The 15,817-nt window shown below is 32.5% G+C and overlaps 1 protein-coding gene across 5 annotated transcripts in view; it reads left to right on the top strand.

Moving 5' to 3' along the window:
• The window catches only part of LOC112455680 (glutamate receptor ionotropic, NMDA 2B), a 159,671-nt gene that overhangs the window by 68,637 nt on the left and 75,217 nt on the right, over nucleotides 1-15,817 (top strand). For all 5 annotated transcript variants that reach the window (XR_003040884.1, XM_025017765.1, XM_025017764.1 and 2 more), the window contains exons 2-3: nucleotides 8,421-8,939; nucleotides 11,722-11,893. Coding sequence is in view for 4 of the 5 variants with exons in the window: in XM_025017765.1 (XP_024873533.1) it covers nucleotides 8,631-8,939; nucleotides 11,722-11,893 (481 nt within the window). In the remaining variant the exon portion in view is untranslated. The remainder of the gene's footprint in view (nucleotides 1-8,420; nucleotides 8,940-11,721; nucleotides 11,894-15,817) is intronic.

The following is a 15,817-nucleotide window of genomic DNA, read 5'->3' as shown; positions in this document are numbered from 1 at the left end:
AGTAATTTTACTATTACTCCAATTACGAGAATAATGATATCATATGTAACAATATACGAGATATTCGCGATTATTTAAAATGAAGTGGGCCATCTGCATTATTTCTGATGGAGTGCATGGAGCGATATTTGCTAGGAAAAATGGTTAAGAATTACACAAAGATACAAGAATTTCAAGACGCTAATATAATCAGATGTGAAGAAATTGATGATGGTGTTTGCCATTAACTGTCAGTATCTATTGGGATCTCATGAATACCCTTGAGAGAAGTAAAGCAGATCCAAATGGGGATTATTATCGTGTACATTATGTGCACTTACATGCTCGTTGCTGTGGTACATTATACATAATGTATTATGTAAATGGACTGCCGACAAATGCAAATCGTATGCATTAGTTGAGTCATGTGTTTCCATACTAACGAAACAGTTCGGTTAACCACTTAACATCGCACCTAATATCAGCCGGCTTCATTATTATCATGTGTAAACGCTTGAGAAGTCCCATAGGCACCATCGTTCCGTCTCTAATTGCGAAACAGCTTCCAAGGAAAATTAGTTCTATTCGACGAACTGCGTTATTAAGATCTATTAATAGAGATATTCTGGGAACTGCATAACAAAGTTCGGTTTATCGCACAAAACTATAATAAAGAAATTTAAGCAATCTCATAATAAATTGGTTTTCACATGTATTCTTATCGATAATAACTTTGCAAGAAAGTGTTAACTTTGCCGTAATGGCGTAGACGGTACCGATGATTAATCGCAGAATTTTCAGTCGAATTAAGGATTGTAATAAAATACATCTTCCGCGCGGTACGAGCTACTGCAGTTTCGAGGAAAATTACGAACGTCATAGTTCTCTTTAACACATTGGAACTTTCTCAGAGAAACATCGCGGACGGTACATCGTACCGTAACTTTATTCACCGAAGCGCACAAAATTCTTGGAAAGTAAAAAGGTAAGAAAAACAACAACGTGCGGAAAACACACATTCTCTCATAGCTCGCCCCTTCATACGTTCCTCTATATAATCTTGGAGCATAGGTTCTCATTTTCTCATATTATAATCTAAATGAAGTTGTAACTTGTCTTTCGGCTTCTCGTTCGTTTTTCGGTATTCCCTTTGCCGACGCTACATGCGGCAACGCTTCAAACTCCCTTTGCTGTTATGTATCTCGCCGAAAATCCTCTTACAGGTTTTATCGATCTGACCTCAAAGAGCTTTGCGCAACGCGTGTTTGTGTCGTCCTGTGCATAAACTATTAGTCTTAGAACAGTGCTGCTTCTCAACTTCACCGACAGCCTCTCTATTCTCCCTTCCTCATGTTTGCTCTACAAATGCACCGCTATATTGCTTTACGCGATTTTGCTTCTACCTTCTTTCCGTCCTCGAATGTTCTTATTTTTGCCTTCGTGTATTACTTGATGAAACTCGGTTTCCTTAGAAATCGAGAAACTCAAAATTGAAATCACATACCTCGATCAGTTCGACTTCATTCATCGTCTACTTTTCTCGGGATCCAATGAAACCCTTGCGCAGAACTCAATCGCAGTAATTCACCGCATCTTCCCGAAAGTTCTATCGCGACACTCGAATTTCTCAGATTTGAGAAGTCGCATAATCAGAGAAATATCGCGACTTCCACTTTCCTAGTAATCAGGAAAAGTTGTAAACAAGCTGATCGAAGGAAAGACGTAGTGCTCGATATTTGATTCGCTTGGTACCGACGAGAGCAGGTAGTTCCTATCGAGACTTTCCATCCGGCTATCTCAACGTTCCGGGTTATTTCGCTTAATACATACACTGAATGAATCCTTGATTGAATATCGAATTGCGGTTCAATAGAAAAGAAATTGAAATCATCGGTGATTGGTATAAGCTATCAAGTATATAGCTATAAGTGATATAACAAATACGAGACTACGAATCATGTCCCGATAAATGTTTAATCCTCGGGAATCGAGTTTCCATACTTTACTCTTTTTCTTCTAATTAAACCTCTGGTTCTTATAGATTGTTAAATTTTACTGGATATCGAGGGACATTATACATGGATCAACTTCCGATAATTAAAAATTTTTATTTTTAGCAAAACTTTCTTTTATTTTATACAAGTGCAACAGTAATTCTATATCCAAAGAAATTAACAAGAAATTATTATTTATTGAAGCATTAAAAAGAAATTCTTAAAAAGCATACTATTATATTGAAAACTGTAATTATTAAATTATGTATTAAGAGGAAGGATTGATTTTATTATTTTAACTAAATGATAATTATTTAAATATAATTAAGATAGAAATGTAAAATTATAAAAAATATATATATAAACTTGATTTTAAAAAAGATATACTAAACTGTGTATGACTATAAAAGATACATAAATTGTTAAATTTACTCTGGATATTTCTAATTAGCATTGGAAAAATATACACTTTATATTTCTAATTTAAAAAGTTAATAGAAAATTTTGGGTTGACCAGAATATTGATTACGCTGATGTTGCTTAATCGGAATTCCGATTATTGGATTGTCATTTATCTGAGACACCGCTTATTCGATACGACAAATGCACGTCGTATATTCCGATAATGCACTGATATTGAAATATTGATGTTGACGTAAAACTTAACGATATACATTTCCGCGATCCGGATTTTACTGACAACAGTTTGATGTTGACAGAAACATCTGATAACGATTATAGTTAATTTAATACTTATTATAAACCAATTATTATTAACCGCAATTAGAAACTCTTTTATTAAGTAATGATATTTAAACAAATATTTGCTTCATGTAATAGTAGCCAGACTGATAAAAGAGACACATTATAGGTATGCATATTTAATACCTATAGAAGATATCAAATTAATACGGTGTTAAATTTACAGTATTTATTTATTATTAACACATACCAGTATTGTCATTAATCGTCATTTACAGGAACAACGTTAATTAATCTACATGCCTCTACTTAATCACGTCAGAAGTTTGTAATTAGAGCCGGGTTTCGATTTTCAATCAAGCCGTCTCGAGATACATTGCTACAATATATCTTACAAAGTAAATATCGCAAACCCGAAAATTCTGATTTTGATGAAACTGAGCGGCAATTAAAAAACTTCTAAATTCGTTTATTTACCCCTCCCCCTCGCCATGTATGTAAAGTTTCATTAAAATCAAAATTTTCGGGTTTGCGAGGTTTCCTTGTTAGCTAATTTATTTCAAAAGTATATATGTGCGAAGAAGAATACAAATGATATAATTTTTTGTGAAGGATATGAAAGTATTATAAAAAAAAAGAAAAAATTGAAGCGTCACAGAGCGGCGTGCATGGTGAAAAATAACGCGCGATATTAATCAAATCGAGATAGGCCATAAAGCAGCATAAAAAAACCTGACGAAGCATTTGGTAAAGAGGAAAAGTTCCTGGAATTGTTACGACTGAAAGTATTTTATTACATTGTCCGCGTTAAACTCGGTTATTTCCACAATTTACTACATCAAATTGCATGCAATGTAGTTTCCGTTTTTCTCGCGCATTATGGTGCATTTTAAAACTTGATACGTCTATGGAAAGACTATACTTGTGCAAAATCTCTTCTTGTAGAAGAGATTTAGATACTCCAATGATTTTAAATATATTGTTGTTTTAAAAACTATTATATAAACACAATTTAATCCTCTTGCAAAAATTATTCTATAAATGACTTATTTCTCTTATCGAATACAGAGAAGTGGCTTGAATTTTTAAGCAAGAAATATCAAAGAAGTTAGTCGAGTAATCAAATTCAAATATAACAATTTTTACAAACATCAAGATCGATTTATAAATTCTTTATATCACTAAAACGTACTATATTTTATGATTGTTTTTTCAAAGACAATCATTTGGCACTTATATTTCTACATCAGGATTATTTGTAATTGCAACTAAATATTAGGAATATAGCGAATAAAATTATTCTTTAAAGTTATTTATGGCCCGTATGATATTCGACGTTTGATATGACCAAGGTGCTTCGTAATTGGATGTGTAATTATCACAAATAGATCAATGGATAGCGGCGGTAGTCCCCTTACATAGCGGTTAGTTTGGTACCTTAATAGAGGGTACAAGGGTTTAGAGATAGAGCCAGGCCACAGGAATCCGCGACGGCCGGTGGTCGGTTTACCAAAGGCCATCCATATGGGACGTGGTTCAATATCGCGAAACCTGATACGTAGGGGCGATAAACGCGGGTCAAAGCAATACAGGCAGTAAAAACTCAACCGTCTCGTAGCTGTACGCTAGTGCCAATATACCCAATGGACCACTCTAATCGCCTGTCGACCCGTTGACTACCTTCTGAGATACTGAACATTTCGTAAATATTTATATTATGCAGGATTCGATTATAAAAGTAAAAGTATCATTCTCCCTTGAATCGCTAACATATGGCGTTTTCGATTTACTACTCGACCCGACTCGGGTCGCATCAATGGACGTGGAATACATACATAGATATGTATGTATTCCACGTCAATGATGCTAGAGTCCTGTATACATGATGCGACCCGAGTCGGTTTGAGTCGCAAATCGAAAACGCTAATAGTAATTTCTTCGAGAATACGTAAAATATGATATTTAAAATGATTAAGAAGTAATAATCTGATATCATCAATTTGATCACAATTTATTATAAATGTGCCGAAAAAACTTGCACATTTACAAAATTTTGAAGACATATCTCTCAGACTTTTTTTAAATTTATTGAATAACGGTTTTATATTTTATCTTTAACTGTAATAGAACTATAACGGAAATAGCCAAGATATAAATATGTCCTAATACGAAAAAGCTTGATCTTGTGAGGATCATTAAACGTTCTCGCGTCATGGTCCGAGACAAATATTTGACTTCGGAAATCGCCTTCCGAAGATCGAAAGAGAAGAGAGAAAACGAGACAAACTTTGGCAATAAACTCGGACAAACCTGACAAGATGAAAGTATCTCGTAAAAAGTCGGGGAAGAATTTATGTTGTTAGGTACCGTAACTGTCGCTAGGTTGTCTACAATGTCTACTTCTATTCACGTTTCAAATTGTTAACCGATTACCGATATAAGATAAGAGCTAAATCCGTTTATCTCTAGCTATTTAACTCTCTGAAAGTTCCTTTAGAATTAATCCATTGATCTCATTTCTCTAACATACATATTGTTACATTAGTAAACTTCTTATCGATCCGATTAAAAAGCGAATGAATAATTATATTAATTACGAAATTGCTAGATACATAACCTACTAGTAGCTTAAAATAACATAAATAACTACTATTCTATTTAAAGCAAAACTTAAGATAGTTTACTATTTAAATTATGCATTAATTAAAAGAAATAAAATTACATTGGAAATGAGGCATTTTAATTGTATATTGCGTTTATATCATACCAGAAAAAAAATTATTGTTATGCAAGTAAGAAATGCAATGCATGTTGATTGAATTCGTACCAGCCGTTTATGTTTTACATTTTACATTTGAATGTATAATGCTGGTCCGAGATTAAAATTGTTCGCATGTAAAATCAAGCGCATATTACTCGTAAATTACAAATCAAATTCGCATGTGATGTTAATACGCATAATGCTTCTATTATTACGATTTCCATGCAAATCGCTCTATTACCATGTCAATGATTAATGGCGGTCCCCGAGAAAGAGAAGAAACTAGACATTTAAAAATATCTATCGCGGATGTAGCGTTATATCGTACGTGTTCAACATATAAATTGCAGTCGGAACCGACGAGTGTCTGCGTAGTAGAAACATTGCAATAATGAAATACCTGCCAGCGTGCGTGTCAAAGTTGAAACAAATGTCACTTTGAATGCAGTCCAACAATCGAGAAATAAAGCAGGAAGTATTTGCAGTATATCATTTTTGTTATCGACAGCATACCTATCATATACTTTATATAGGACGAGTTTATGTGTCCGTTAATGAAGGATCACTTACTGATGATAATTATACAGTTTCACATATCTACACAATTCGTCTACAGAATATCCGCAACAAAAGCGTAAAAATTATACAGCCGAATTATATCTTAGTCTTATATTTTCTATGCTTTAGAGGAGTTTAGATGTGAGCATTATATAGTGATACAATCTTGCTCATGTTTGTTGTCGGAAGTTAGATGATTGAAGTTCGATCAAACTTAGAAAGGCGACCGTAACGTGAAAGGACTAACCAATATCTATATTTTATGTTACGAAAAGAAAGCCGTGAAAAGCTTTCACGCCACAAAGTAGGAACTTACCTTAGAATAGAAAATTTTAAAAAAGTTGGTAAACTTTTATTTAACATTTATATACGTACTTGAACAATTGATGTAAATAAACACTTAATTTATATGTATAGAGATTTAATTTTTATTTAAAATGTCCAGAATTATTACATTTGACTAGAATTTAATTAAATTAAAAGTATTTAAACAAATTTATATAAAATGTAGCTTGTAATTGGCAATGTGTGTGTGTATATCTTATATTATATATCTTATACAATCGATTAAAATAAGTTTGAGTAATATATATTGAGTAATAAATTGTACAAAACTAATTTGATATTTTCGTCGACTGCACCTTGCTGAAAATCGAAAGTTTTTCAAACTTTTTTCTTTTAGATATCGCCGACTGGTCGCTGAACTTATGTAAGACCAAAAGTTTCGTTCGTTACGAGACTTGAAAGCTCGTTTTTTAAAAGACCTAAGTATTCTGGTGAAGTCCGAAAAATCGGATCGGAAAATTTCTAAAAGTAAACTCGAAGAAAGACTTATAAAAGTTGAATGTTCTATTTGAAATTCTTTAAAATACTTGATCTAAGGATTATATTTAAACATGAAGGTTACAGGATTGCTGCTCCATTTTTGAATATCAATCATATTGTGAAATTTCCATGAGAAAATATGTATATCTTGTGTATATGCTCTGAATAGAATCCTTATAGGTGCCAAGTTTTGAGTGAACTTGATTTATGGTTAATACAGCTTTCAATATTGTATTTTCTTGCAAAAGGTTTTTATATTTTTCTTTATTATTAAAATAAAATAAAGTACATATTTTAAATTAACTCTATATAGTTATATAAACATATATTATATATTTGTGTTATGTACATACATACATGTATCATTTCTGTCAATTTCATAAAATCGTTTTGTTCTATAATTTTAATATTAATTTTTATTGACTTGGAAAACTGTTAGTAATTTAGAAAGTATATTTTACGATTTAATAATGATCTTATAATGATTGAAATAACATTCTGTACTTTGGGCAAAAAGTAATCAAGTACTTTAATTACTTCATTAAGTTGTATGTTAGTTTTCTATTTTGTTTACTATATTTATGCAAACTTTAATTAGTTAACTTGTTAGTATGTTGTGCCCTAGTTTTATCATTTCTTTTTATAGTGTTTCTTTTACGACGAAATGTTTTAAATTTGCATTTATACATCATCCAGTATTATAAAATGTACTCAATAAATAGTAGCAATAAATAGTAGGTTTGAAATAATACTTTTTTATTTTACTTTGAAATATTTAACTCGATTGATTTAATTTAAAAAAACAAAATGTGTCAAAGTTGCAAGCCCATGAAATTGGAATTTATCCGATTAGACTTAACAGATTTACCGTATCAATGTGCAGACTCGATTCGTGATAGACTCAATCTGTCAGATGGAGCATTTCACATTCGTGTACGATGACAGGTAGTGATGACCGATCGAACTGTCCGACTAATCCTACGAGGAATCGACCATTATATATGGCTGTCTGTTAATTCGGTGGTTTATACGCAATTCCCTTTAAAGCACAGCCTTAGATTGTTATATACAAAATTTACGGGTCGAAGACGCATCTCTATAAATTTGTCGAACTGTAGCTCCCGTTTTAGATAATAGCACAAAAGAGAGGGAGCGAACTGGGGAATTAAGCGAACCGGAGCGACTTGATTCTTATACAATGAGCTGTATTTGCTTCGATGTCAAATTAGAGGAAGATTTAAAGACCCTCTTAATTAAAACTTATACTTTGATGAGAAATACGTAATATGAAGGCTTATTTTGATACGTCTTCTTTTTATTAATGGCCGCACTAAATTAGATATTATATATGTTTCTCGTTTTTTAGGTTAATTAATATGATCTTGTTAAAGATTTGGGACAATAAAACATGTGATTAAAAATAAAATATTGAGTATGATTAAAAGAATTTTATCTCACGCGGATAAGATTGAATAGATTTACTTTTCAAATATTTCTGATTCTTTTTAACTGGTACTTTTTAATCTAGCTTTCTCATAATCTTTACACTTGAAATATTACTCACTTGAGTATTATTAACAAATTCTTAATTTCTATTTCAGGTGCACCACATCGCGATGAGATAACATTACGACGGCAGACATGTGCGTGCATGCAGTTGCATCGCGTCGTTGCGACGCTGAAGAATCCGTTCGTGTTTTGAATGGAAGCGCAGTGTCTAGATAGCACAAAGAAGCAGTGTGCGATCGAATCAATCGTCGACAGATTGCGTGACAAAAACGGTCGTCGCTTCGAGCAACAAATTCCGCGCCATGAGGACCGCGTGGATCCTCTCGTTAGTGGTGTCACCATTGTTGGTGCTAGGTAGTCCGCCGGGTAGTACCATTAGAGAAGGAGGCATCAAAATCGGGACTGGCAGGGGAACAGTTCCCAAGAGTGTGAACGTCGGACGAGGCAATTCAGCAGTTCGTATTGGTGAGGGAAGTAGATTATCGAACTCAACGAGACAGCGATCGTTTCCGACTACCACCACGACCACCACTACAACTACCCCTACACGTTTCACGCCGCAGTCGTCTGTGAATAATTCTGGGAATAATATTAACATCACCAAACTCACGGTAAGGATTTTCCCACAAATTGGGTTGCTAAGAAAAGAACATTTTCACAAATCCGTCGAAGAGACGTTTCATTAAAGGATATCGGAGGGAAACATTTTACATCTGTTATATAAGAAACTTAAAGATATATGACTATAAGAATTTATTATTTTATTGCAATAAGCCAGTAAAAAGTGTGATTATGAGTATAAGCTAAAAAAGTCCCAAGAATTTTTCATTAACAGTTTTTCAAACTGCAAAGTAATTACGTCTAAAAATAAATATATTATATTATTTAGTAATCAATGAATTATATATTGAATTATATATTGTTAGAAAAAATTTTACTTTAATCAGAAGATGTAGTATATGTTGTAAAAACCAACTATTAAACAAGAGGATATTTTTTTCTAACATTAAAAGAAATAAAAGCTTTCCAATATATATAATTTGATTATTTTTTTTTTATGCGCGTTAACGGATCTTCAATTATATAATTCTTTAGATAAATTATTTTACGACTTAATTATTTAATTCATATTGAGTCATATTTTTCGTGCAAATTATACTCTTTGAGCTGCCAGCTTCATTTAAATGCAGTTGACGAAAAGTTCTTAACGTTTTGGGAATACCCGACGCGGAGATAATCATCTTTAATGAATGTTAATGAATTCATCGAGTTAATAACTCACATTATTCGAGGATAGTTACCTTGATATTTTTCGGACTTATTCGAGATGAAATTCTCTCAGGAAACCTCTCATTCCCGATGGATTCATGAATTCTTTTTCAATTTTTCAAACCCGTGTCGGCGCACAATGGGTCAATTTATAGGTTCTCGTCTCCATTTACTGATTGTAACAAGTACCGTCTGCGCATCGAGATAGAGCGCATAATTAGAACCGATAGATGTACGGTTAGTGGTACGATTCGTTACCGATAATCGATGGATTACGCCACTTCTCTAAATTAAGCCCATTATTCAAACGGTATGAGAGAATACTTATTACGACGCAATTTCTCTCGCATTAATGTAGTCAGAGGTGATGATTTCATGAATGAAATAATTTTTAGAAAATGTTGCTTTATATTTCTTTGGAAATAATATGCTTGAGATAAAGAATTAAAATTATTGATTTTTCAGAATATTTACTTACATCGCAGACATGTGTAAATAATTAACAAAATAAAACAGTAATAATGTGATTTGTATATCAAGGAAATTATATAATTATTTGTTAAAATAACTTTGTTCTTCAATAAGATCATATCGATGATGGAAGAGTGTTTGATTTTTTATTACTGTTTAAATTTTACGTTAAAGCAAAATCTTCCATGATTTATTGTAGGTATATCTCAAAATTATACAAAGATATTGTATCGAAGCCTTAATTATTACAGAAAAACGGCGAAACATTTTCCTTAAAATAATACTTCGTATTAATGTTTTTCATGAAAATTTAAGCGATGTAACATTTCGCTAATAGGCCGTAAAGCCGCTGTCCAGTCTCAGCCTACGTAGATATTCATTCATATCGATCGATTTATGCAACAGGTGCGCGTCGGTCCATTCTTGTAGTGATAATAGAGCTTGTGAACAAGATGCCCCTGCTGCAGTTTTCTGATCGGTTTGAGTACTTAATGCATTGTCGATCATGATGCGGTAAATATGCGACAAGTAAAACTTATGACAGTCTATTGTTAATATCCAAGAAGCTCTATTGTGCTGCATAATTGCATCAAAGATCCAATTTACATAATATTGGACATAGGAAATATTGATCTAATTTAATAGTTCGGTTATACGATGAACAATAACAAGACTATGTAATGCATTAAAAGTCACGATTCATTTCTTTTTATTTTTATAATTAGATATAAATATATAATTGTGTAGGTATATATTTTTTAAATTTATTTATCCATAAATCTTCAAGTTTAAATATCTTATTCGATGACTTAGATTGTATTTTAAATCAATTCTAATTAAAATGAAAAATTCTGATATAATGGAAAACTTTCTTTATTTATTTAAAAGTTACTCTTTTTGACATTAACGTAATTAAAATTTTTACTGTTTTACCATAATGAAATATTTTACATTTTATTTTTTTAAAGTATGTTACTCTAACAATAAGAGAAAAAGTGAATTAACATAAAGAATAACACTTACAAATGTGAGATGAACGTCTTATTGAAATTCTATATATTTTCTCTGTTATATAACAAATCGTGGACATCATATTATACAAGTTCCATGAAGTAGAATAAATAAGAAATAATTTATCATTGAGATTATAATTGATCAATATTTAATATCATCAAACAAATTAATAACGACGGAGCAAAATAATCTTAGCAATTTACTCGAATATTAAATAAATATAAAATTGATTGATGAGGAAATTGTGATAAAGAGAAAAATTATAATATATAATTCAACATAATGTAACAATAATGATAAAGTAAAGTAATATGACATATAACGGATGTATTTCCCAACGCAATCGTGCACGAGCAAGTGTATATCATCACAATAGCACTCGCTCCTAGACTCGGACCATTTGTAACGTAGCGGACGCGTCAACTGCCACGTCTCGGTCGAAACTTGGCGAAATATCGTTTTGTACAACCTGTTGACGATCTTTCTCACCGTTTGACGGTGCAAGAAACGATTTATCACCTGACGGACAGTGTTCGTTTCTGCACCGACCGAAACGCATGACGCATGTCCGTAAAACTAGCGTACCTAATATTCGCCTTACCAAAATTTCATATTTCCTCCGTCATATTTGTGTAACAGGTGGGCATGTTGGTGCCGTACAAATCCTTTGGTGTGAGAGAGTACACCAGAGCAGCCAGCTCCGCTATTAGCGTGCTACAGCGAAGCACGAAGGGTCCAAGGTTGGGTCTTTTCCAGCGATATGATCTTCGTGTCAAAATAGCAATGCAGGAGCTCACACCTAGCCCTACTGGTGAGTATTAATTTCATTTGATTGATGGCATTGTTATTCGCTTATCACCGTTATTATACACGGTACATATCTAATACACTGCACATTATATGTACGTATTTTATTAACGGAAATTATTTTAACCCCCTTTTTTATATCCTTTGCTTTGGAAATTATTTTATATTATATACAGAGCTAAGTAAAACAAAATTGAAAAATTCAAAGGGTTTTTGAAACAATTGTATTTTAATTTCTAAAGTCAGATGTTGAATTTTTTTGAAATACAGTTGTGACATTTTTGCATTGTAAATGCAATACGCGTAGGTATGGAAAAAGCAATTTGCATTTTTAGTGAACGAATAATACTTGCGAAAATTCTGGCACCTTTGTTCTCACTTTAAAACAAATTTGGTGCTATATGCAGATGTTTTGTGCTCAATTTTTTTTGAAAAGCGTAAAATAAGTCCGCATAAAATTCATTGATTTGCAAGTGAAAAGATTACGAGACATTTTAAATGGCGAAAGAGATCCTCGGACGTTATAGTAGCTTTTTATCTTTGCAATCATGGAAGGAGTTTACGTGCGAAACGATAAATCCTTAGATTTTTCGGAAACATGCTAGGTTCGAGAAAAGAACAGAAAGTCTTAGATCGATTTGAGCACATTTTGTTGAAGACATCGGAGGCTTTTATGGGGAGCTTAGCTTTTATCAGATAGAATCTGAACGCTCCTTTCACCTAGTATCGTTCTTTGTGCCCGTAGGGTACAAATCAGCACTTTAGTCCCGCGATAAAGAGATTCCCTGCAAAGTCAAACGAAAATGTAAAGTAGAAATGTAAAATGGGTTAGACTTATCCTTTCGCGATTTATGTTATTATTTCTTCGCAAAGCTTATACACGAATTAAAGACAATTTATAGCTCTAACGTAACTAACAGAATAAATTTCTATTTTACACGATCTCCTTACTGCATCACATCTATTACATTGCATGCAGAATAACGTAGAGAATGCCGAGTAATGCAAAATAATTAGGAAGCGAAAGCCAAACGCGCAAATGAAGCAGATTATGATCCAAGATTATTGGTCCAAGATAATATAATCTCGGAATTAATTTAAAATAGATGATTTACGTAATATACAAATAACTGATGAATGAACGAGCAAATTTTATATATGTATATAGTTATATCCGGTCGGTATTTTATAATTTTAACCATTGCCAGTGCATTAGAAATGAATTTATACCGCGTTACGGTTTTTATTCTCTTGTTGGAAATTCATAACATTGATATTTGCGCTGAATATTTTAACATTTGGAAACTTTGCGTCAATTCCATAAAGCGTGAAGTGGATGGAAATGAAATACAAGCATTCCAATCATTGGGTTTTGATGGATGAAAGTGCATAAAATACATCTATTCTACAGTTTGCACATGCTGACCGGCAGTAACAGATTCATGTTCAATTAAATCAGAATGAGAGAGGATTATATTGAATTGATTCAAATATTGATTAAAGGGGGATATGTTTTGAAAGATATTATATTTAATATTATAAGAAAGCATTTAATATTTAATCCTTACTTTTACTTGTTATTAGTACGATACTGAAATATGAAAAAGAAAATTACATTTTATATAACTTTCCATATTCAAAAATATATAAAACCCTGAGAAGCTCTGAAGACGAATGTTAAGGTGTGAATATCTCTAAAGATATTCGCATTTAATCCGAATTGGTAAAATTATGATGCATGTAGTTCACTCTATATTTTATATACTTTATATTTATAAAAAGCTCAAACGTTAAAGCCCATATATACGTATCGGAAAATACTGTTACGCGTGCAGTTTCTTTTAATAATTTATCGTACTATCAATATAGACCAAAGAATTTTTAAATCTTCTACGAACATTTCAACTTCACAATCATATGGTAAATGACAGTGAGCGTGTAAACGATCGGTCTTTTATAAAGATTCTATTGGTGTTGGCGAAAGTTCTTTGAAGCTCATCGATTTTATGAAAAATCGGAGTCGCGTTGAAATCGGATGTTTTCATGCTGCCGCGCTCCGTCGAAAGAAAGCGAGACGTCGGGCGCAGTTCTGCCATGTAAATCACGTCGGGAAAGCTGGACGACAGCCAGGCGCCGCTCACACATCACTACGTGCCGCACCACCCATCACCGCACACCGCGTTCAGTCATCGCCTCACGCGTCTCCTCACCTGAATGAATACATTGGCCGAGAAATGGTCGTACTATTGCCGGAAATCTTAAGTGAGTGATGGCAATCACTTAGTAACACGGCAGCATCATTTGTCGGTCCATTAAATCGGTTCCGTGCTGCAGGAAAATTCTAAACACTGATGCAGCGAAAATTAATAGAACCAGCGATAACGAAACTGCAACGTAATGTGAATAGAGACTCTATAAATGATTATTATTTCTCGGGGCCTCGTTTTTGCGGATTTCGCTATTTTAGAAGATTCTTTTGGATCTTTTTTTTCTGAAACGAATAAAACGCGTATGGAAAATAATTATAACTCAGATTTGAAATACTTTTGTAGCTTTCACTTTTACAAATCAGAGATGGCTGGAATAAGTGTTATAATTATTTTTAATCTGTAATTACATATTTAAGCTATATACAGGATGTTTAAAAAAAATGTTAACATTTATATGGAAGGTTTTTAGAGAAACAGAACTAATAACACAAGTTATCAGAGTAATAAATATTTTGTCTTCAGAGAGTTTACCGTTGTTGTTTACTTGTTTACCATTATTGCAATGTACAAGATCTCCGACAGAAAATTGCAAATATAATTGCAACAATACTCAAAGAAATGTGCCTCAGAGATTTGGAGAAAATTCCAAGGATGTGTTGACAATGATGATGAACAAGTAAACTGAGAAAAAAAATATTTACATCCAAAAAAATATTTGTAGCCAAGAGATTATTTACTTAATATAATACACATATTTATTTAAAATTAAATATTTTTATTTAAATTAAGTAAAAATATCTAATTCTAAATAAATATGGTGTGTTATATTAAGTAAATAACCTCTTGGCCACAATCTAAATAAATAAACTTTTTTTATCTAAAAATTTTTTTTCAACGTAAAAAAAAAAACATTTTGAAGACAAAATACATTTATTACTGTAATATCTTGTGTTATCAGTTCTGTTTTTCTATAAAAAACTTCCATATAAATGTTATTTTTCTGAAACACTATATATAATCATAATTTCCGATTGCTCTCTTGAGAATTGCGTGAAAGCAATTTTCCGGGAGCTTTCCGCGACCTTATCGGACACTTCTAACAGCACAACCGTGATAACTGTATTGGGAAGTAGCAACGGCTTGTCGAAAACCGGAAGCGGTTCGGCCGCAGGGCAAATTGAACATCGTGGTTAAACGCAGACACCGCAACGGCTGACATGTGTAGAGTAAATCGCGAGCCACCGCCGGCAGTCGTCCGATCGATATCCGTGCTTTCGATATCGCGAGGGCAATTTCCATATGCACGATAACTTTTCTCTACAGTCGCGTTTGTTAAAAATGGAAATGGTTAACGTTGATCTATAACTGATATGTCAAAAAGAAACTACTATTCGATATATATGTATATAATATGCAGATTCGCAATACGTAGACTGACCCCCATCATAAAAAGAATAAAAGAAGAGTACGTTAAATATACGTACTAAAAAAATGGTTTATTATATTTATTATTAAAAAAACGTACATTAAATTGCAGATGAGTTGAAATAAAAACGAATTAATACAAGATTATAGCAGAATTTAAATCAAGATATGTACAAGCATATACAATTTTTCTTGATTACATAACTTCGAAAATTCTTTAAAAATTAATCAAATATATCTAAAAAAAAAAAGAAAGAGAGAAAGAGAGAAGGAAAGTTATACCAACAAACTTT

Source organism: Temnothorax curvispinosus, unplaced genomic scaffold (genome assembly GCF_003070985.1).
Source record: "Temnothorax curvispinosus isolate PA1 unplaced genomic scaffold, ASM307098v1 QBEX01006321.1, whole genome shotgun sequence".
In the NCBI taxonomy this organism is placed as follows: Eukaryota; Metazoa; Arthropoda; class Insecta; order Hymenoptera; family Formicidae; genus Temnothorax; species Temnothorax curvispinosus.
This window is presented reverse-complemented; position numbering and strand designations above follow the sequence as displayed.